Below are 23,797 nucleotides of genomic sequence, written 5' to 3'. Positions count from 1 at the left end.
CCTTCCTTTTATCCATTTCATCGATATGTAATGGCTTTGCATTGTTGGATCTGGTGTAGAGCACCCAGAATCTACATTCCCGCACGGCGCTCCTGCGCCGCTCGGATGCACTCTTTGTCCTTGTCACTGGTCAGCGCAAGGGATCGCAGGCTGCAACATCCACCCTGGCTCAATGGATCAAGGAACCAATCCTTGAAGCCTACCGTTCTACTGGGCTTCCGGTTCCATCAGGGCTGAAGGCCCATTCTACCAGAGCCGTGGATGCGTCCTGGGCATTACGGCACCAGGCTACGGCTCAACAGGTGTGCCAGGCAGCTACCTGGTCGAGTCTGCACACTTTCACCAAACATTATCAGGTGCATACCTATGCTTCGGCGGACGCCAGCCTAGGTAGAAGAGTCCTGCAGGCGGCAGTTGCCTCCCCGTAAGGGAAAGGCTGTCTTGCAGCTCTAACATGAGGTATTTCTTTACCCACCCAGGGACAGCTTTTGGACGTCCCAATCGTCTGGGTCTCCCAATGGAGCGCCGAAGAAGAAGGGAATTTTGTTACTTACCGTAAATTCCTTTTCTTCTAGCTCCTATTGGGAGACCCAGCACCCGCCCTGTTGTCCTTCGGGATTTTTGGTTGTTTTCGGGTACACATGTTGTTCATGTTAAATGGTTTTCAGTTCTCCGATGTTACTTCGGAGTGAATTTGTTTAAACCAGTTATTGGCTTTCCTCCTTCTTGCTTTTGCACTAAAACTGGTGAGCCAGTGATCCCACTGGGGGTGTATAGCCAGAAGGGGAGGGGCCTTACACTTTTTAGTGTAATGCTTTGTGTGGCCTCCGGAGGCAGTAGCTATACACCCAATCGTCTGGGTCTCCCAATAGGAGCTAGAAGAAAAGGAATTTACGGTAAGTAACAAAATTCCCTTCTTTCTCATGTGGCATCATAACTCCCTGTAATACATGCTTGTTGTCAGCTCTATGTATCCAGAATGCTGCTGCCTACACCATTTCTAGTGTAATTAGCACAGCTTCATTCCTGTAGCGATTTCCCTTCTACAGCTCATAAAGGTTCGTGTGTTTTCTGATCTAAAACCTTACAGTGCATATACACTGCAAGGTTATCGTGCACAAGAGTTTCATGATAATCTTTCTTTGTAAACAGGCTGCCGGTCACCAGATAAATAAGCAAAACATATTCATCGGATGAAATGATCTTTTGTAAACAGCAAAAGATTATTGTTCTCGACAGTGCACTGTCCTGTGTGAGATGAACTCACGCTGTCAAGAACAATCTCTTACAGATCACTCAGTGCGCATCGTTTACTTTGGTCTGCCTTTGTAGGTATTTAAATACCCACTAATTGGGAAACATTTGCCAATCGGCGTAAAAATCTAATAATAATTTCAATATTTTCCCCACATGCTCCTCCTGATCTGCTGTGTACAATCTCTTCCCCCCCCTCCCTTTAAATATTGGGGGACTAGTGACAAAATGAAGAAAAACCTAAAAACTGTATTACTACTAATTCTAGCAGTGATCGGACAAGGACTCATTCTGTTTTCCAACATCTGCCATTGAGGGCCTGTTGGGCTGCACTCCTACACAAAGGGGCATTTACCGAAATCAGTGGGTTTGGGTGTCTTCAGTATAAAATGTATGGCAGTCTCCATTACATTCTGGCTTAAGCCTGCTTTACACGTTGCAATTTCGCATACGATATCGTATGCGATCGTAACCGCTCCCATCGTATGTGTGGCACATTCAATATGTTGAACGTGCCGCACATACGAGTAACCCCTGTCACACGTACTTACCTTCCATACGACCTCGCTGTGGGCGGCGAACGTCCACTTCCTGGAGTGGGAGGGACGTTCGACGTCACATCGACGTCACGCGGCAGCCGGCCAATAAAAGCGGAGGGGTGGAGCTGAGCGGGACGTAGACATCCCGCGCACCTCCTTCCTTCCGCATTGTGGGCCGGGAGTCGCAGGACACATGTAAGATCTGTTCATCGTTCCTGGGGTGTCACACACTGCAATGTGCGCTACCCCGGGTACGATGAACAATCTGACGTGCAATTCTAGAGAAAGGTACGATGTGCATGCAATGAATCGCACGTACCTGTCACATACTGCAATGTACCTTACGATGCCGGATGTGCGTCACTTACGACGTGACCCCGCCGACACATCGTAAGATACATTGCAGCGTGTAAAGCGAGCTTTAGGCCGCTTTACATGCAGCGGCATCGCTAACGAGATGTCGTTGGGGTCATGGAATTCGTGATGCACATCCGGTCTCGTTAGCAAAGTCGTTGCGTGTGAAACGCACGAACAACTGTTAACGATCAAAATTACTTACTTGATCGTTGACACGTCGTCCATTTCCCAAATATCGTTGCGGTTGCAGGACGCAGGTTGTTTGTCATTCCTGAGGCAGCACACATAGCTACGTGTGACACCGCAGGAACGAGGAACATCCCCGTACCTGCGTCCTCCGGCAACGAGGTGGGCGTGTCTTTCCTTCAGCTGCTCTCCGCCCCTCCGCTTCTATTGGCCGCCTGCCGTGTGAAGTCGCTGTGACGCCGCACGAACCGCCCCCTTAGAAAGGAAGCGGTTCGCCGGTCACAGCGACGTCATTAGGAAGGTAAGTATGTGTGACGGGGACTAACGATATTGTGCGCCACGGGCAGCGATTTGCCCGTGATGCACAAACTACGGGGGCGGGTACGCTCGCTAGCGGGATTGCAGCGTGTAAAGCGGCCTATAGGCCGCTCACATCAGCGGCATTTTTCCATAAAGCCGGATCCGTTACAAATGCGTTTCAGCTCCATTCATTTCTAATGGAATCTCGGCAAGATGCGGTCACATGCGGTTGCGTGCGTCATACACAACAGCATCTTGCTGCGATTCCATTGTAAATGAATGGAACTGAAACGCATTTACAACGGATCTGGCTTTGTGGCAAAATACCGCTGATGTGAGCGGCGCCTAATCCATCTTCCTGGAAGTTGCACATTTTGGTTCAAGGAGCTATTGGGAAATAATCGCACAATATATCACTGCTGGAAGCTTTACTTATAATGCGGAGGAACTAAAACAATGTTTTGTGTTTTCTTTGTTGCAGCCACTTTATGATGCTGCATATTTGACCATGTACAACATCTGCTTTACCTCTCTACCCATCCTGGCTTACAGTCTGTTAGAACAACACATCGGCGTTGAAGCGCTAATAGCAAATCCTAAGTTATATATGTAAGTATAAGCCATCACCTGGATAACTCTCACCAGTGTTCACACTGAGCATAATGCTCCTAACACTACATTAATATGGTTGATTTGGAGCATTGTCTTAGAGAAATCATAGGGACCCCTGCCACCAGTACCCCCTAAGATCACATTTTATCTTCCGTCCATCTACTGCGGAGTAGACCTTTCCGAGAGGCTGCAGGGAAAATAGGACTTTACATGAAACCTGTAGAAGTGAATGTCGGTAAAATGTAGATTATCATCAGTCATCAAGAGTTTAGTATTTTGTTTTTGATTTGTTTTTTTTTTATTGCAAGTAAGGCCGCTTTCACTGGTCTCGACGGGGCAACCGTCCAAACCACCCCTTCCCCCTCGCAAAACGGGTTTTGGGCGCATGTGCCGACGGGGCTATTGGCTATAATGGAGCAGACTGAGTCAGCGTGTGCTCTGTATTGCACCATTTTCGGGTATATATGTTTTCTGCAGGCGGACACCCGAACGTAGTCTACTACATCTAGGTGTCCACCTTTAGAAAACGTATATGCCCGAAATTGGTGCAAGACAGAGCACACGCTAACGGAGTCTGCTCCATTACAGTTAATGGCCCAGTTGGCGCGTCCAAAACCTGTTTTGCGAGGGAGGGGGGGGTTTGGCCGGATGCCCCGACAGGACCAGTGAACGTAGATAGAAACGCAATGTGAAAGGGACCTAACATAAAATAGAATAATAAAGTGCTTGCTTGAGGCTTTGTGAACACAGTCTTTTCTTTGTCGCTCCATTGGGAGACCCAGACAATTGGGTGTATAGCTTCTGCCTCCGGAGGCCACACAAAGTATTACACTTTAAAAAGTGTAACCCCTCCCCTCTGCCTATACACCCTCCCGTGCATCACGGGCCCATCAGTTTTATGCTTTGTGTTGAAGGAGGCACACATTCACGCAAGCTCCACATTTTAGTCGGCAGCAGCTGATGATTGTATCGGATGGAAGAAAAGAGGGCCCCCCACAGGGCCCCCGGCATGCTCCCTTCTCACCCCACTAAGTCGGCGGTGCTGTTAAGATTGAGGTACCCATTGCGGGTACAAAGGCTGGAGCCCACATGCCGTTTTCCTTCCCCATCCCTTAGAGGATCTAACGGGATCTAAGAGGATCTAATCTGACGGACAGGAGACTGGGTATCATCAGGGACAGGGCCCTGCATCTATAAGGTACTCTGTGTCCCCTTGGGGACGGTGCATGGAGCGCCTGTGTTACAGACGCTGCAGCCGGCTGCTGTGTTTTTTGTGAGACCGGGACTACCGCGCCGACCGCGCCTGTTTGCCGGCCGCGTTATTAAATTTAGTCCCCGGCTTTTGCGGCCTAGTACCATATACTCCCGCCCCCGGGCCTGCCAGTCAGGGGTAAGGGCGGGACGGCCGACTGCACGTCGGCAGTGAGGGCTGGAGCATACTTTGGTGTCCTCCTCCCCCCTCACTGAGCACTGTGGGGCACCAGATTCCCGCACTTTATTAGTCACGCCCACGGCTCCCTCCTCCCCTGAGAACGCTGGCAGCCATTGTTATAATCACTTCTGCCGGTGGAGGATTTCAGAACGAGCTCTGCAGCTCTGGGAGGCCCAGGCAGGGAATCTGGTGGACACACAACCGCTTTGGGCGGTCGGTAAGCCACACCGGTTACCCGGTGCTGGCCCCCCTTGGGTGCCGAAGTGTGTGTGTGTGTGTGTGTGTGTGTGTGTGTATATGTGTATATGTGTATGTATGTATGTATGTATGTATATATATATATATATATATATATATATATATATATATATATATATATATATATATTTGTATACATTTTCTCTGTTCGGCCGCATTATTTGCTTTTGGCTATATACCCTCACTGATCACTCTCAGAGGAGGCAACAGCATGTCGTCCGCAAAGAGCAAGGGTGCCAAGGCACAGGCTTATTTTGCAACCTGTACCTCTTGTGCGGCTATGTTACCTGCAGGTTCCACCTACCCTCATTGTGTGCAATGCTCGGCCCCTGTGGCACTCACTCAGCCGGAGCCTCGGGCACTGGTGGGACCCTCGGCTCAGGTAGAACCGCCGGCTTCCACTGTCCAGGTGGCAGGGACAGAGTTTGCAGTTTTGGCTGAGAAACTCTGAGTCGCTTTCACAATCCATGGCTCAGTCTATGGACAGATGGTCTGCTAAGATACTAGAAGCCTTGCAGTCCAGACCGGTAACACAGGCCCAGGGCACTGTGAGTTCATCACCCCCAGGCCCCTCTCGGTCGGCGCAGCAAAGTGCTCCTGGGGTGACACCTAGGTCCCACGGTGAGGACTCCGACACGGACCGCAGTCCCAGACCGGCTAAGCGGGCTCGCTGGGAACCTTCCCCGACTTCATCACGCTGTTCGGGGTCTCAGCAGGAGGACTCTCTGGAGGATGAAGCGGAGGTCGCAGCTCAGGGCTCTGATCCTGACGTTGCTCTCAATCTTGATACACCTGAAGGGGACGCCATAGTAAATGACCTTATAGCGTCCATCAACCAGGTGCTAGATCTTTCTCCCCCAACTCCACCTATAGAGGAGTCGGCTTCGCAGCAGGAGAAACACCAGTTTAGGTTTCCCAAACGTACACGGAGTGCGTTTTTCGATCACTCTAACTTCAGAGATGCTGTCCAGAAGCACAGAGCATTTCCGGACAAGCGCTTTACTAAGCGCCTTAATGACACACGTTACCCCTTCCCCCCTGACGTAGTTAAGGGTTGGGCTCAGTGTCCCAAGGTGGATCCTCCAGTCTCCAGACTGGCGGCTAGATCCGTAGTATCAGTGGCAGATGGTTCATCGCTCAAGGATGCCACTGACAGGCAAATAGAGCTCATGATGAAATCCATCTATGAAGCCATAGGCGCGTCTTTTGCTCCGGCCTTCGCAGCCGTGTGGGCACTCCAAGCTATCTCAGCTTGTCTGTCTGAGATTAATGCGGTCACACGTACCTCTGCTCCGCAGGTTGTGTCTTTGACTTCTCAGGCGTCGGCCTTTTCGTCCTACGCCATGAACGCCGTCCTGGACTCTGCGAGCCGTACAGCGGTAGCATCCGCCAATTCGGTGGCAGTCCGCAGGGCCATGTGGCTACGCGAATGGAAGGCAGACTCTGCTTCCAAGAAGTTCTTAACCGGTTTGCCATTTTCTGGCGACCGTTTGTTTGGCGAGCAATTGGACGAAATTATTAAACAATCCAAGGGAAAGGACTCGTCCTTACCCCAGTCCAAACCAAACAAACCTCAGCAACGAAAGATACAACCCAGGTTTCGGTCCTTTCGGCCCTCAGCCAGGTCCCATTCCTCCACGTCCAACAGGTCAGAGAAGGGCCAGAGGAACTCTTCTGCATGGCGGTCTAAGTCACGTCCTAAAAAGACCGCCGGAGGAACCGCCTCCAAGGCGGCCTCCTCATGACTTTCGGCCTCCCCAAACCGCATCCTCGGTCGGTGGCAGGCTCTCCCGCTTTTGCGACGCCTGGTGGCCACATGTCCAAGACCGATGGGTGAGAGACATTCTGTCTCACGGTTACAGGATAGAGCTCAGTTCTCGTCCTCCGACTCGTTTCTTCAGAACATCTCCGCCCCCCGAGCGAGCCGATGCACTTTTTCAGGCGGTGAACACTCTGAAGGCAGAAGGAGTTGTGATCCCCGTTCCCCTTCAAGAACGTGGTCGCGGTTTTTACTCCAACTTGTTCGTGGTGCCAAAAAAGGACGGATCATTCCGTCCCGTTCTGGACCTCAAACTGCTCAACAGACACGTGAGAACCAGACGGTTCCGGATGGAATCTCTCCGCTCTGTCATCGCCTCGATGTCCCAAGGAGACTTCCTAGCATCAATCGACATCAGGGATGCTTATCTCCATGTGCCGATTGCACCAGAGCATCAACGCTTCCTGCGTTTCGCCATCGGGGACGAACACCTTCAGTTCGTGGCACTGCCTTTCGGCCTGGCGACAGCCCCACGGGTCTTCACCAAGGTCATGGCAGCAGTGGTGGCGGTCCTACACTCTCAGGGCCACTCGGTGATCCCTTACTTAGACGATCTTCTAGTCAAGGCACCCTCCCGGGTGGCATGTCAACACAGCCTGACCATTGCTCTGGAGACTCTCCAGAGGTTCGGGTGGATCATCAATTTCCCAAAGTCAAAATTGACACCGACCCAATCACTGACTTACCTCGGGATGGAGTTTCATACTCTCTCAGCGATAGTGAAGCTTCCGCTGGACAAACAGCGTTCGCTACAGACAGGGGTGCACTCTCTCCTTCGGGCCCAGTCACACCCCTTGAGGCGCCTCATGCACTTCCTAGGGAAGATGGTGGCAGCAATGGAGGCAGTTCCCTTTGCGCAGTTTCATCTGCGTCCACTTCAATGGGACATTCTCCGCAAATGGGACAGGAGGTCGACGTCCCTAGACAGCAACGTCTCTCTTTCACTGGCAGCCAAAACCTCTCTTCAGTGGTGGCTTCTTCCCACCTCTTTGTCGAAGGGAAAATCCTTCCTGCCCCCATCCTGGGCTGTGGTCACGACGGACGCGAGTCTGTCAGGGTGGGGAGCGGTCTTCCTCCACCACAGGGCTCAGGGAACCTGGACTCCGACAGAGTCCTCCCTTCAGATCAATGTTCTGGAGATAAGGGCAGTGTATCTAGCCCTAAAGGCGTTCCAGCGGTGGCTGGAGGGCAGGCAGATCCGAATACAGTCGGACAACGCCACGGCGGTCGCGTACATCAACCACCAGGGCGGCACACGCAGTCGTCAAGCCTTCCAAGAAGTTCGGCGGATTCTGCTGTGGGCGGAAGCCACAGCCTCCACCATCTCCGCAGTTCACATCCCGGGCGTAGAAAACTGGGAAGCAGACTTTCTCAGTCGCCAGGGCATGGACGCAGGGGAATGGTCTCTTCACCCGGACGTGTTTCAAGAGATCTGTTGCCGCTGGGGAACGCCGGACGTCGACCTAATGGCGTCTTGGCACAACAACAAAGTCCCGGCATTCATGGCACGGTCTCAAGATCACAGAGCTCTGGCGGCGGACGCATTAGTTCAGGATTGGTCGCAGTTTCGACTGCCTTATGTATTTCCTCCTCTGGCACTGCTGCCCAGAGTGTTACGCAAGATCAGGTCCGACTGCCGCCGCGCCATCCTCATCGCTCCAGACTGGCCGAGGAGGTCGTGGTACCCGGATCTGTGGCACCTCACGGTGGGTCAACCGTGGGCACTCCCAGACCGACCAGACTTGCTGTCTCAAGGGCCATTTTTCCATCTGAATTCTGCGGCCCTCAACCTGACTGTGTGGCCATTGAGTCCTGGCTCCTAGCGTCCTCAGGGTTATCTCAAGATGTCATTGCCACTATGAGACAGGCCAGGAAACCAACGTCCGCCAAGATCTATCACAGGGCTTGGAGGATCTTCTTATCCTGGTGCGCTGATCAGGGTTTTACCCCCTGGCCGTTTGCCTTACCCACTTTTCTTTCTTTCCTTCAATCCGGAATGGACAAGGGTTTGTCTCTCGGCTCTCTCAAGGGACAAGTATCCGCGCTTTCCGTGTTTTTTCAAAAGCGTCTAGCCAGGCTTCCGCAGGTCCGCACGTTCCTGCAGGGAGTTTGCCACATAGTCCCACCTTACAAGCGGCCGCTAGAACCCTGGGATCTTAACAGGGTGCTAACGGCTCTTCAGAAACCACCTTTCGAGCCGATGCGGGATGTCTCTCTATCACGCCTTTCGCAGAAGGTGGCCTTCCTAGTGGCAGTCACATCACTTCGGAGAGTGTCTGAGCTAGCAGCGCTGTCATGCAAAGCCCCCTTCCTGGTGTTTCACCAGGATAAGGTGGTTCTGCGTCCGGTCCCGGAATTTCTCCCTAAGGTGGTATCCCCTTTTCATCTCAATCAGGATATCTCCTTACCTTCTTTTTGCCCTCATCCAGTTCACCAATGTGAAAAGGATTTGCACTTGTTAGATCTCGTGAGAGCACTCAGGCTCTACATTTCTCGCACGGCGCCCCTGCGCCGTTCTGATGCGCTCTTTGTCCTTGTCGCTGGCCAGCGTAAGGGGTCGCAGGCTTCCAAGTCAACCTTGGCTCGGTGGATCAAGGAACCGATTCTTGAAGCCTACCGTTCTTCTGGGCTTCCGATTCCTTCAGGGCTGAAAGCCCATTCTACCAGAGCCGTAGGTGCATCTTGGGCATTGCGGCACCAGGCTACGGCTCAGCAGGTGTGTCAGGCGGCTACCTGGTCGAGTCTGCACACTTTCACGAAACACTATCAGGTGCATGCCTATGCTTCGGCAGATGCCAGCCTAGGTAGGCGAGTCCTTCAGGCGGCGATTGCCCACCTGTAAGAGGGGGCCGTTTTTTCGGCTCTTTTTATCGAGGTATTCTTTTACCCACCCAGGGACTGCTTTTGGACGTCCCAATTGTCTGGGTCTCCCAATGGAGCGACAAAGAAGAAGGGAATTTTGTTTACTTACCTTAAATTCCTTTTCTTCTAGCTCCTATTGGGAGACCCAGCACCCGCCCCTGTTCCCTTCGGGCTGTTGTTCTTTTGTGTACACATGTTGTTCATGTTGAATTGTTCTTTTGGTTCATGGTTTCAGTTCTCCGAACATCCTTCGGATTGAATTTACCTTAGACCAATTTATAAGTTTCCTCCTTCCTGCTTTGGCACCAAAACTGATGGGCCCGTGATGCACGGGAGGGTGTATAGGCAGAGGGGAGGGGTTACACTTTTTAAAGTGTAATACTTTGTGTGGCCTCCGGAGGCAGAAGCTATACACCCAATTGTCTGGGTCTCCCAATAGGAGCTAGAAGAAAAGGAATTTACGGTAAGTAAACAAAATTCCCTTCTTTGAAGAGTTTTCAGAACAGAAACTGAGCAGAACCTCCAAGTTTCTGGGGGGGGGGGGATGTGAAGTGCTTCCACTGAGTTTCAACTCCAAAATCTACTTTTCACACATTCTTAGACTATGTTCACGCGAGACTTTTTGTTGAGTTTTTGAAGCAGAAACTTTAAGTTTTGAGATTTAGAGGGTTTCCGATCAGATCCTGCTTCAAACATTGCTTGTAAAACGTCACATGTTCATAGTACAGACAAGAATAGAACAATCTTCTGTAGTATGGGCGAGTCTGTGCCTTTCTAGGCTCTTGTAGCCGTCCTATGTGTAACGCTGATTTTGTATCCATTGCAGGAGAATATCTGATAACGCAATGCTGCAGTGGTTGCCTTTCCTGTACTGGACCGCATTGGGAGCCTTTGAAGGACTAGTATTTTTCTTCGGGGTTTATTTCTTGTTCCAGAATCCCTCATTGGAAGGCAATGGTCAGGTACAGCACATTTCAGCTACAATATGTGCATAATGCAGATAATCATGAACAGGCATCAATTTTTTTTTTTATTTATATTTTTTTTTTAAATATTTTTTTAAATATTTTTTTTAATTCTTTATGAAAAAATCTTGCAATTATTCACACTGTCCACTGGGTCTGTTTTAGACTCCTACTTTTTGTCCTTTTAATAAAAACTTCACAGAATATTCCTTTTCATTATATTTCTGCCTATAATGACCGATAGAATAAAAAAAAAAAAAAATACCTTAAGAACAAAGGGATTGAAACTACACAACTTCAATGATAAAAACTGATTTTTTTTTTTTTATTTTCATGGCAAAGTTAAAAATACAAATATTAATTTACTAATCAATTTCACAGAGTGCCTACCTATCCAAACAAGGACGCCAAACTACCGGTGACAATTTGTTAAATTACCCCTAAATATTGTTAATAATGTAAGTGACTTAAATAGATGCAAAATTAAAAATAATTTAAAAAAACTTCAAAATAATTCAATAAATAAGTATAAAACAACTAATATCAATATCCATTTTATAAATAGTCACTATATATTACCCTCTCAAAATCACTAACAATAACCAGTGTGTGATTGTGTTGTATACAAAAATGTTTTTAAATAATATACTATAATAAATTTCTTCATATTAATATACATATTATATGGGAATAAATAACACTGGAATAAATATTGCACTTTTTACATATTTAGGGGCTAGATGACACGGGAATCAATATTGCACTTCTTACACATATATGAGGTATCTCCATAAATATCTAAGAACCTGTGTTCCAATTAATCTACCAGATGGAAAATACATATTAACTTCTCTATACCTGTAAAAACCGGTGTTTGTGTGCCTCTCACTCCGACGCGCGTTTTGTACGTCACTTCATCAGGGAGCGGTATAATGACTGATAATGCGCAGCTGATAACACAGGATTCATCATTCATAATATGCGATGTCACAGATGACCCCTCTCCTCCTTCACAATGACCATTACACAGGTTCATTAGATGCTTGAATATAAAAGATAGAGTTGGGGGATGACCATTGTGTCTGTGTACATGTGTTGTTTCCTGAAACAATAAAGAGACGAAGTCTTTAAAAAAAAAACAAAACGGTGGACAGGGTGTAAAATTCTTCAGATTGTATAAAAAATAAAATTATATGTTAATGAAAAAAAAAATAGCAAAAAAATGGCAAAAATATTAAAAGAAAAATATATTTAACCAAAAAAACCTTGATTATATCCTGGGTGGGGCGACCATGGGTTGTGCCTTTCTCCGCACAGCCTAAAAATGCTCAATTGGCTTGAGATCTGGAATTTTAAGGGTCAAGTCATCACATTGAAGTCTTTATATTACTCAGGCCATTAGTGACAAATCTTTGTCATGTGGTCGAGACAGTATCTTGATGGATTCGACATATTTGCTGACACTTTACTAGAGCTTTACCATACTTTTATTACAAACCATGAACTGTGGTCTATGTAAAGCTGTTTTTTTGGGTCTTACCTTTACTTTTTTTTCTCTAAATAATGACTTGTGATATTGTGATCTTTCAGGTATTTGGAAACTGGTCTTTTGGGACAATTGTGTTCACTACATTAGTGTTTACAGTCACATTAAAGGTAAGGACATGGCGTGGTGGGGTTTTGTTGTGGGCAGACGGTGCATGTCGTGGTATAGAAGTGATTTGCAGGCTTCCATTTCTCTTTATCACAGAGAACACAAATGTTGCGGTTTAAGTGCGTGAAAGCAGTAACTTGCCTTCCTATTACTTTATATACTATTTAAAATATTTCAAACAATTTTTTACTGATCTATGATTTTTAAGTGTCCTATACCCTTTACAGCTCGCATTAGATACTCGATACTGGACATGGATGAATCATTTGGTCATATGGGGCTCTTTGGCTTTTTACGTTATCTTCTCAATATTTTGGGGAGGAATCATTTGGTAAGTTTTTCACAAAAACGTTTGTTTATTAAAAAAAATTAAATACAAGTAGAAATTGGTAAAATTATTGTCAAAGATGCATATACCGCAGTCAGAAGCACTTGCGTATTTGTAGGTATACACTTGACATGTCCAGCCTGATGGTGTAACTCCACAGGCACTATTGTATTGCCGTTATAACCCCACAGGCACTATTGTATTGCCGGTGTCACCCCACAGGCGCTATTGTATTGCCGGTGTCATCCCACAGGCACTATTGTATTACCGGTGCAACCCCACAGGCACAACTGTGTTGCCGGTGTAATCCCATAGGCACTATTGTATTGCTGGTGTAAGCCCACAGGCACAATTGTATTGCCGGTGGAATCCCATAGGCACTATTGAATTTCTGGAGTAAGCCCACAGGCACTATTGCATTGCCGCTGTAAGCCCACGGGCACTATTGTATTGCCGCTGTAAGCCCACGGGTACTATTGTATTGCTGCTGTAAGCCCACGGGCATTATTGTATTGCTTTTGTATTGTATTGGGTGGGGTGCCATCCGGTGTGACCTGTGAGACATTCCCTGGTAAGTTAATACTACATTTCATACTACCATTGTATCCATCTGTGGCAATATCTCACATGGGAGGTTTGACCATGGTATACTCCTGGAGTTCTAACTGGCATATTAGGTTCATAGTAACCATTGTGATATGGAGGTTTGTCCATTGAGTACTCCTGGAGTATAAACTACCATATTAGGTTCTCAGTAACCATCGTGATACGGATTGGGGTTTTTTATTATCCTTTCTTTCCTTCCCAATAATCCATCTATGGTTTCACCGGATTGAGCACCCTTTTGTATGCTTGTCACTGTGCCTTACGTATTTGCTCACAATAAATATTTATTATTGGTACTGGAAGTCTGATCGCTTCTTTTCTTGTGTATGTTGTTGGCTGGCGATTTTTCCATGGTCCTACTATGTCACACACCATGTCACTGATATAAATTGTGGTGTAATTGGGTTTATCATGGTGGTGTATTTGCTGGAAAGTAATCTCATTATTGTATTGCCGCTGTAAGCCCACGGGCACTATTGTATTGCCGCTGTAAGCCCACGGGCACTATTGTATTGCTGCTGTAAGCCCACGGGCACTATTGTATTGCCGCTGTAAGCCCACGGGCACTATTGTTTCTTCAGCGCTCTATTGGGAGACCCAGACGATTGGGGTATAGCTACTGCCCTCTGGAGGCCACACAAAGCACTACATTAAAAGTGCAAGGCCCCTCCTCCTCTGGCTATACCCCCCCGTGGTATCACGGGTACTCCAGTTTTAGCTTTGTGTGCGAAGGAGGTCAGACATTCCATGCATAGCTCCACAGATTTTAGTCAGCAGTAGCTGCTGACTAGTTCGGATGGAAGAAAAGAGGACACATATAGTGTCCCCAGCATGCTCCCTTCTCACCCCTGGATGGTGTTGTAAGGTTGAGGTACCTATTGCTGGTACAGGGCTGGAGCCTGACATGCTGTTTTCCTTCCACATCCCCTTGGGGGCTCTGTGGAAGTGGGATCCTGCCGGCCTCAAAGCTCTGACGCCGGGCTCCATCCACAGACCCATTAGAACCTGATGGATACGGAGCAGGAGTACCATCAGGGACCGGGCCCTGCATCATACAGGTACTCTGTGTCCCCGGCAGGCACAGACACACTCCGGGCTGGCTGGGTGTTGTAGTGCGCCGGGGACCGTACACTGAGCTGGTGTTCCTACAGTTATCTGGGGGACTTTGTGTTCTGGGAACGCAGCGCCGACCCTCACTGGACCGGGCGGCGCTGCTGTGACTTGTGGTGCGCCGGGGATACGCCGACCGCGCTTTTACGGCGGCGGCGTTTATAACTCTAGTCCCCGGCTTTTGGGCCTAGGACGCCGGCAGCTCCGATCGTTCCCGCCCCCACCCTGTCAATCAGGGTAGGGGAGAGACGCTGTTTCACGGCAGCGAGGAGGGCTGGAGCCTGATTTACATGCTCCAGCCCTCACACTAGGCACAGAGGGAAGCAGGCTTCCCGCTCTTGGTCAGGAACGCCCAGGGCCCGCCCCCCTTCTTCTCTCAGGACGCCGGCAGCCATTACAGCATGTCTGGCTGGAGGAAGGACGCAAGGCTCTGGGAGACCTAGACTGAGGGGCTTTGGAAGACCACACACCCGCTCTTAAGGGGGCGGTAAGCGGCTTTTCAGCTGGCCCCTCTAGTGCCTCAGTGTATGTTAGTGTATTGTGTCACTGGACATAGATATTTATTGATTTCTTGCACTGTGAGGTCGCTTCCTGGCTGAATACCCCAGATCGCTCTGAGGAGGCAGCAACATGTCATCCACAAGACGCAAAGCTGCCAAGGCTAGGGCTGTGTGCACTGCGTGTGCTGCATGTGGGGCTGCTCTACCAGCAGGCTCCAAGGACCCCCATTGTGTGCAATGCTCAGATCCGGTGCTGCTTCGCCAGCCGGAGTCAGGAGAGATAGTGACCCAGGCTGAGACGCCTGTAAGTCCTGCCCCGGTGTCGGGGACAGACTTTGCAGTTTTTGCGGTTAATATGTCTGTGACTATGGCAAAAATCCTGGAAACTTTGCAATCCATGCCTGGGGCTCAGTCTATGGACACGGCGAGGTCTATGTCCTCTAATCCTCCGCAGTTGGATTTAATCCAGACTGCAAGGGGGTCCCCGGCTTCTCAGGATGAGTATAATGACTCAGATGATTGCCCCAGCCACCCCAAGCGGGCTCGCTGGGAAAGACCCTCAACGTCATCACACTGCTCAGGGTCTCAGCGCAATCAGTCTCCCTGTGATGTGTCTGAAGAGAGTGATCAGGAGTCTAATCCTGGAACCCCTCTCAATCTGGATACCCCGGATGGGGACGCCATGGTAAACGATCTTATCTCAGCCATCAATAGGCTGTTAGATATTTCTCCCCCAGCCCCTTCAGCAGAGGAGGCAGCGGCAGAGCAGGAGAAATTTCGTTTCCTCTATCCCAAGCGTAAATTAAGTGCTCTGTTGGATCACTCTGACTTCAGAGAATCAATCCAGAAACACGACGCTCATCCAGAAAAGCGTTTCTCTAAACGTTCTAAGGATACACGTTATCCTTTCCCCCCTGATGTGGTCAAGCGCTGGACCCAGTGTCCAAAGGTGGACCCCCCGATTTCCAAGCTTGCAGCTAGATCCATAGTTGCAGTGGAGGATGGCGCTTCACTTAAGGATGCCAATGACAGACAGATGGACCTTTGGTTAAAATCTGTCTATGAAGCTATCGGCGCGTCGTTTGCTCCAGCATTCGCAGCCGTATGGGCACTCCAAGCTATTTCAGCTGGTTTAGCAAAAGTGGATGCTATCTTACATCCAGCGGTGCCGCAAGTGGCGCACCTTACCTCGCAGATGTCCGCGTTTGCGTCTTACGCTATCAATGCGGTCCTAGAATCTACCAGCCGCACCTCAATGGCGTCTGCCAATTCGGTAGTTTTGCGCAGAGCATTGTGGTTAAAGGACTGGAAAGCAGATGCTGGTTCCAAAAAATGTTTAACCAGCTTGCCTTTATCTAGAGATAGACTGTTTGGCGAGCCATTGGCTGACATCATTAAACAGTCCAAGGGTAAAGACTCCTCTTTACCCCAGCCCAGATCAAGCAAACCTCAGCAGAGAAAGTGGCAGCAGAAGTTTCAGTCCTTTCGAGGTTCGGGCAAAACACAATTCTCCTCGTCCAAAGGGACTCAGAGGACGCAAAGAAACTCAGATTCCTGGCGGGCTCATTCACGCCCCAAGAAAGCAAATGGAGGAACCGCTTCCAAAGCGGCTACCTCATGACTTCCAGTCCCCTCCCTCCGCATTTCCGGTCGGGGGCAGGCTCTCCCGCTTTTACGACACTTGGATGTCACAGGTCAAAGACCGGTGGGTGACAGACATTTTGTCGCGCGGGTACAGAATCGAGTTCAGTTCTCGTCCTCCAGCTCGGTTCTTCAGAACCTCCCCACATCCAGACCGTGTAGATGTCCTGCGGCAGGCGGTGGACTCCCTAAGAGCGGAAGGAGTAGTGGTTCCTGTACCATCTCAGGAACAAGGGAGAGGGTTTTACTCCAATCTCTTTGTGGTGCCAAAAAAGGACGGCTCGTTCCGTCCTGTTCTGGACCTAAAACTGCTCAACAAACATGTGCACGCCAGACGGTTCCGGATGGAAACCCTCCGTTCTGTCATTGCCTCAATGTCTCAAGGAGACTTCCTTGCCTCAATAGACATCAAAGATGCTTATCTCCACGTGCCAATTGCTACAGAACATCAACGTTTTCTACGTTTTGTGATAGGAGACGACCATCTTCAGTTCGCAGCTCTGCCATTCGGTCTGGCGACAGCCCCCCGGGTCTTCACCAAGGTCATGGCGGCGGTGGTAGCAGTCTTGCACTCTCAGGGACACTCAGTGCTCCCTTACCTAGACGATCTACTTGTCAAGGCACCCTCTCAAGAGGCATGCCAACTCAGTCTACAGGCTACGCTGGAGACTCTCCAGACTTTTGGATGGATCATCAACTTTCCAAAGTCAAATCTGTCACCGACACAGTCACTAACGTATCTTGGCATGGAGTTCCATACTCTAGCAGCGAGAGTGAAGCTTCCGCTAAACAAGCAGCGGTCCCTACAGACAGGGGTGCAATCTCTCCTTCAGGGCCAGTCGCACCCCTTACGGCGCCTCATGCACTTCCTAGGGAAGATGGTGGCAGCCATGGAAGCAGTTCCCTTTGCGCAGTTTCATCTGCGTCCACTTCAATGGGACATTCTCCGCCAATGGGACGGGAAGACGACTTCCCTAGACAGGAAAGTCTCTCTTTCCCAGACGGCCAAGGACTCTCTACAATGGTGGCTCCTTCCCACCTCATTGTCTCAGGGAAGATCCTTCCTGCCCCCATCCTGGGCAGTGGTCACGACAGATGCGAGTCTGTCGGGGTGGGGAGCAGTGTTTCTACACCACAGGGCTCAGGGGACGTGGACTCCGCAAGAGTCCACCCTTCAGATCAATGTTCTGGAAATCAGGGCAGTGTATCTTGCCCTACTAGCCTTTCAACAGTGGCTGGAAGGAAAGCAGATCCGAATCCAGTCGGACAACTCCACAGCGGTGGCAAACATCAACCACCAAGGAGGGACGCGCAGCCGGCAAGCCTTTCAGGAAGTCCGGCGCATTCTGAATTGGGTGGAGGACACAGCATCCACCATCTCCGCGGTTCACATCCCAGGCGTAGAAAACTGGGAAGCAGACTTCCTCAGTCGCCAGGGTATGGACGCAGGGGAATGGTCCCTTCACCCGGACGTGTTTCAGGAAATCTGTCGCCGCTGGGGGGTGCCGGACGTCGACCTAATGGCGTCTCGGCACAACAACAAGGTCCCGGCATTCATGGCGCGGTCGCGCGATCAAAGAGCTCTGGCGGCAGACGCCTTGGTGCAAGATTGGTCGCAGTTCCGCCTCCCATATGTATTCCCGCCTCTGGCACTCTTGCCCAGAGTACTACGCAAGATCAGATCCGATTGCAGCCGCATCATACTCGTCGCCCCAGACTGGCCGAGGAGATCGTGGTATCCGGATCTGTGGCATCTCACGGTCGGCCGACCGTGGTTACTTCCAGACCGTCCAGACCTGCTGTCTCAAGGGCCGTTTTTCCATCAGAATTCTGCGGCCCTGAACCTGACTGTGTGGCCATTGAGTCCTGGATCCTATCGTTAACAGGCTTATCCCAGGGAGTGGTAGCCACAATGAGACAAGCTAGGAAGTCAACTTCTGCTAAGATCTACCACAGAACGTGGAAGATTTTCTTAACCTGGTGCTCTGCTCAGGGAGTGTCTCCCTGGCCATTTGCATTGCCCACTTTTCTGTCTTTCCTGCAATCAGGGTTGGAAAAGGGCTTGTCGCTCAGCTCCCTTAAAGGGCAAGTCTCGGCACTATCCGTGTTTTTTCAGAAGCGTCTAGCACGTCTTCCTAAGGTGCGCACGTTCCTGCAGGGGGTCTGTCATATTGTGCCCCCGTACAAGCGGCCGTTGGATCCATGGGATCTGAACAGAGTACTAGTGGCTCTCCAGAAACCGCCTTTCGAGCCTCTCAAAGAAGTTTCTTTCTCTCGCCTGTCACAGAAAGTGGCGTTTCTTGTTGCGATCACATCGCTTCGGCGAGTGTCTGAGCTGGCAGCTCTGTCTTCCAAGGCTCCCTTCTTGGTGTTCCACCAGGACAAGGTAGTGCTGCGCCCCATTCCGGAGTTTCTCCCTAAGGTCGTATCCTCGTTTCATCTTAATCAGGATATATCCTTGCCTTCTTTTTATCCTCATCCGGTTCACCGGTATGAAAAGGACTTGCGTTTGCTAGATCTGGTGAGAGCACTCAGGATCTACATTTCCCGCACGGCGCCCATGCGCCGTTCCGATGCACTTTTTGTCCTTGTCGCCGGTCCGCGCAAGGGGTTGCAGGCTTCTAAAGCCACCTTGGCTCGATGGATCAAAGAACCAATTATAGAGGCCTACCGTTCTGCTGGGCTTCCGGTTCCTTCAGGGCTAAAAGCCCACTCAACCAGAGCCGTGGGTGCGTCCTGGGCATTACGGCACCAGGCTTCGGCTCAACAGGTGTGTCAGGCAGCTACCTGGTCGAGTCTGCACACTTTCACCAAGCATTATCAGGTGCATACCTATGCTTCGGCGGATGCCAGCTTAGGTAGAAGAGTCCTGCAGGCGGCAGTGACATCCCCGTAGGGGGGGGCTGTTTTGCAGCTCTAACATGAGGTATTTCTTTACCCACCCAGGGACAGCTTTTGGACGTCCCAATCGTCTGGGTCTCCCAATAGAGCGCTGAAGAAGAAGGGAATTTTGTTACTTACCGTAAATTCCTTTTCTTCTAGCTCTTATTGGGAGACCCAGCACCCGCCCTGTTGTCCTTCGGGATTGTTTTTGCTGTTTGCGGGTACACATGTTGTTCATGTTGAACGGTTTTTCAGTTCTCCGATGTTACTCGGAGTTAATTTGTTTAAACCAGTTGTTGGCTTCCTCCTTCTTGCTTTGGCACTAAAACTGGAGTACCCGTGATACCACGGGGGGGTATAGCCAGAGGAGGAGGGGCCTTGCACTTTTAATGTAGTGCTTTGTGTGGCCTCCAGAGGGCAGTAGCTATACCCCAATCGTCTGGGTCTCCCAATAAGAGCTAGAAGAAAAGGAATTTACGGTAAGTAACAAAATTCCCTTCATTGCCGCTGTAAGCCCACGGGCACTATTGTATTGCTGCTGTAAGCCCACGGGCACTATTGTATTGCTGCTGTAAGCCCACGGGCACTATTGTATTGCTGGTGCATCCCCACAGGCACTAGTGTATTGCCGCCGTACCCCCCCCCCACCTCTCGGCACAATAGTATTGCAGCTGGGTTCAGTCTGCATTAGATGAGATGTCCCTGTAGGATAACCACTGCCCCTTTTTCTTGTTCAGGCTCATGGATGCATTATAGAACACCCCCTATATAGTGAAGCACAGGGTGGCTGCAGTTGGCAGCTTCTGTTGTATTGGTCTTGGTTTCAGTATGTGTCACATTTTGCCTAGTACTTTTAAAGGGTTTTTCTCATCACAAATCAATAAAATTGCAAAGTGCTTGTAAGAACAAATAACTTTACAAATTATTTGTTTTTCTAAGTCGTCCTCCATTCTGCTTCCTCGAGTGGCCAGCCTTTTAAGCCAGGAGCACAGCGCTTACAAGCTTTTTCCGATAGCGCTTGTAAGTGTTGCTCTGAAGCATGCCAGGTCCGGCAAGCTGCAGTACTGTGCTCCTTAAATGCTGCGGTGACAAACTTGTCTCATTTAGAAGCACAATATGGACCTTCTGTGCTCCTGAAGATCAATGAAGAGAAAACTCCTTTAATTCGGCAACTTGTATAACAACTTTAAGGAAGCCTTATCTGATTTGTGCCCGGGGTTGGAGCATTCATGTATTTGCAGCTTGTCCCGATTCCTCCATAATCTCGCAGGCTGATTGTGAACGTTCTTGCTATCTCCTAATCTGCTCGTGCATTAATCTCCACTGTCGGGATCTCTTCTAGGCCATTCCTCAGACAGCAGCGAATGTACTTTGTGTTTTCTCACATGCTGACATCGGTGTCGGTCTGGCTGGCCATAATCCTGCTGATTTTTATAAGCCTTTATCCAGAAATATTGCTGATCACTCTACGAAATCTTAGGCGTGCGGGCCAAAAGGTAAGAGAAGCCGAATCTCTGGTAGTTTTTGTTGAACACTCACATGGGTGGAAAAAGCCAAATTAAGGTCTATAAAATTGTCATCTGATGGGAATATTCTAACTTTTGGTCACAAATACAGACTTTTTGCAGTTTTGTTAGAAATTTTGACTTTTTTTTTTTTTTTTTGCCTTTCTGTTGGGAAATATCACAAATATTTGCCAATCAATAATGGCCGATCTGATAGCGGCTTTTTATCAGATTGACGTTGACCCCTGACTGCTTCAGTTCTTTGATCTATTATTTGACCTCAGTTTCACCAGCTCACAAGGAAAGCTCCTCACGTGTGGTCAAAAACCCATGGGCTGGATATACTGCGTATTGTACAATATGGTTCTACTGTAGGTGACGGACAGAGACTCAGAAGTACACGGTGATAGGGCGGGATATTATATACATTCTCCTTGAACTTCCGTTGCAGCTAGATGTTGGGGAATTTTACGAATGATTGTGTTGTTACACCGGGTCTACGAAGAGACATAAAGGGAGTTAATTATCATATCTGACCCCAACATTGCAAGCGGAACTTAAGATACTAAGGAAAGACATGGAAACATACCCATGTCTACCACAACTAGTAGTGAGTTGATACACACGGCACTTCTAGGGTGGTCCTCATGTAGGGTCCAAAACCATCTCAAGTAGATGTAGAAACTTGGCACTCAAGATCGATGTGAGTAGTGGTTTTTATTGTGAAGAACTTGTAGGACCAGCCACATAGACAGCGGTGGACACCACGTCATACCCAGTTACGCTGCTTGCCACACTACTATACTATCTGAGGACCCTCTACACGCACACTGATGAAGGTCTTTTGACCAAAACGTCTGTGCTTGTGCTGGTCCTACAAGTTCTTCACAATAAACACGACTATTCACCTTTATCATGAGTGCCCAGTTTCTACATCTACCATTACTAATAGCACATACCTTTTATCTACAACATAAGGCAAATGGCTCCTTGAGTGTCGGCTGACTGTTACTTCAACAGTGAAGTGTCCTTTGTTAGGCCTCCTTCACATGTCCATATTCCCGGTATGAGTTCCCTGTTTTTTTTTTGTTTTTTTTTCATGGAAACCACATGTGCCCATTTTAACCTATGGGGATCTTCACATGTCCGTGTGAACCACACAGAGACATGACCATCTTTTTCCAGCAGCACGGATGACAAGGGTGAATACAAGTCTTTGGGTCCGTGAAAAACACGTACAGACCATGGATGGCTTCAATGTGCTCTACGTGTTTCACATTGCAGAGTTCTGAGAAGCTATTCTTTCTGTATCTATTCCCGGACGATACGGCTGGCACATGGATTGATAATACTGATGGCACCAGTACTGGTTTTTTTTTCGTGTACATGTTTTATACGCACGTGTGAATGAGGCCTTACCAGACACACACCTTTTCGAATAGTCTCCAAATTAACATCTCCTGTGTCATCCAAAATGTTCTCCTGCAGACCTTGAACCTTTCTCAGAATAGAAGGACTTATGAGGAGCCACGGTTCTTTGTGCAGGATGATTCATGAATTATGGAACGCCTGGTAGACCTCCCCGGAGTCCTCCTGAGTTCTCCTGTATCATCCAAAATCTTCTGTAGACCTTGAACCTTCAGCATAATGGAAGGGCTTTTAGGCTAGGTTCACATTTCCGTCAATTTGTATCAGTCACAATCCGCGGCTCTGATAAACAACTGAATCCGTTTGGCGGATTCCGTTGTTCCCAGATACTTGTATGAGCGGCGGATTGTGACTGATGACGCGTTGCATCCTCCGCCCGACTGATCAGTTGTGGAACGACTGACCGTCGGGCGGCAGGAACGCAGCATGTAGCGTTTTTTGAGCAGCGGAATCCTTTTGATTTCGCTGCGCATGCTCTCTGTCGGCGGGCGAACGATCAGCTGATCACCCGGCAGCCGCCTTCTGTGAGCATTCAGCTGATCACCCGGCGGCCGGCTAATGAGAGCGATCAGCTGATCTCCCGGTGGCCGGCTAATGAGAGTGATCAGCTGATCTCCTGGCGGCCGGCTAATGAGAGCGATCAGCTGATCACCTGGCGGCCGGCTAATGAGAACGATCAGCTGATCACCCGGCGGCCGGCTAATGAGAATGATCAGCTGATCACCCGGCGGCCGGCTAATGAGAACGATCAGCTGATCACCCGGCGGCCGGCTAATGAGAACGATCAGCTGATCACCCGGCAGCCGCCTTCTGTGAGCATTCAGCTGATCACCCGGCGGCCGGCTAATGAGAGCGATCAGCTGATCTCCCGGTGGCCGGCTAATGAGAGTGATCAGCTGATCACCTGGCGGCCGGCTAATGAGAGCGATCAGCTGATCACCCGGCGGCCGGCTAATGAGAGCGATCAGCTGTACACCCGGCGGCCGGCCAATGAGAGGGATCAGCTGATCACCTGGCGGCCGGCTAATGAGAGCGATCAGCTGATCACCCGGCGGCCGGCTAATGAGAGCGATCAGCTGTACACCCGGCGGCCGGCTAATGAGAACGATCAGCTGATCACCCGGCGGCCGGCTAATGAGAGCGATCAGCTGTACACCCGGCGGCCGGCTAATGAGAACGATCAGCTGATCGCTTTCATTAGCCGGCCACCGGGAGATCATCTGTTCGCTCTCTCTGTCACTTGTTTTATAACGGATTCTGCTTTCTCTTCCAATACTTGTCATCCGTTGTACAAAGCATCAATCACAAGCCTTAAGCAACGCATGTGACTGAGGCAATACAACGGAAATGTGGACCTAGCCTTAGAAGGGTTGTCGTTCTTGACACAGGATGTTTCCTGAATTCTGGAACACACAGTGGACACCCCAGGAGTTCTTTGCTTAAGATGCTGCATTTAGTCAAGATAGCAGTTAAGGGAGAGGAGAAAAATGATGATTGTTTTCCTTTCCCAGTGGTTTAGACCTCAGATCTAGCATTTATCAACGACTAGTGCATATTC

At 49.4% G+C, this 23,797-nt stretch overlaps 1 protein-coding gene across 3 annotated transcripts in view; it reads left to right on the top strand.

The window, feature by feature from the left end:
* The window catches only part of LOC142253486 (phospholipid-transporting ATPase IG-like), a 258,210-nt gene that overhangs the window by 216,364 nt on the left and 18,049 nt on the right, over positions 1–23,797 (top strand). For all 3 annotated transcript variants that reach the window (XM_075325103.1, XM_075325104.1, XM_075325105.1), the window contains exons 24-28: positions 3,118–3,245; positions 10,446–10,581; positions 12,175–12,240; positions 12,466–12,569; positions 20,649–20,802. In XM_075325103.1, the coding sequence (XP_075181218.1) occupies positions 3,118–3,245; positions 10,446–10,581; positions 12,175–12,240; positions 12,466–12,569; positions 20,649–20,802 (588 nt within the window). The remainder of the gene's footprint in view (positions 1–3,117; positions 3,246–10,445; positions 10,582–12,174; positions 12,241–12,465; positions 12,570–20,648; positions 20,803–23,797) is intronic.

The sequence above is a fragment of the Anomaloglossus baeobatrachus genome, chromosome 1 (assembly GCF_048569485.1).
Source record: "Anomaloglossus baeobatrachus isolate aAnoBae1 chromosome 1, aAnoBae1.hap1, whole genome shotgun sequence".
Lineage (NCBI taxonomy): Eukaryota > Metazoa > Chordata > Amphibia > Anura > Aromobatidae > Anomaloglossus > Anomaloglossus baeobatrachus.
The sequence above is the reverse complement of the archived record's forward strand: the minus strand, read 5'-3'. Positions and strand labels throughout refer to the sequence as shown.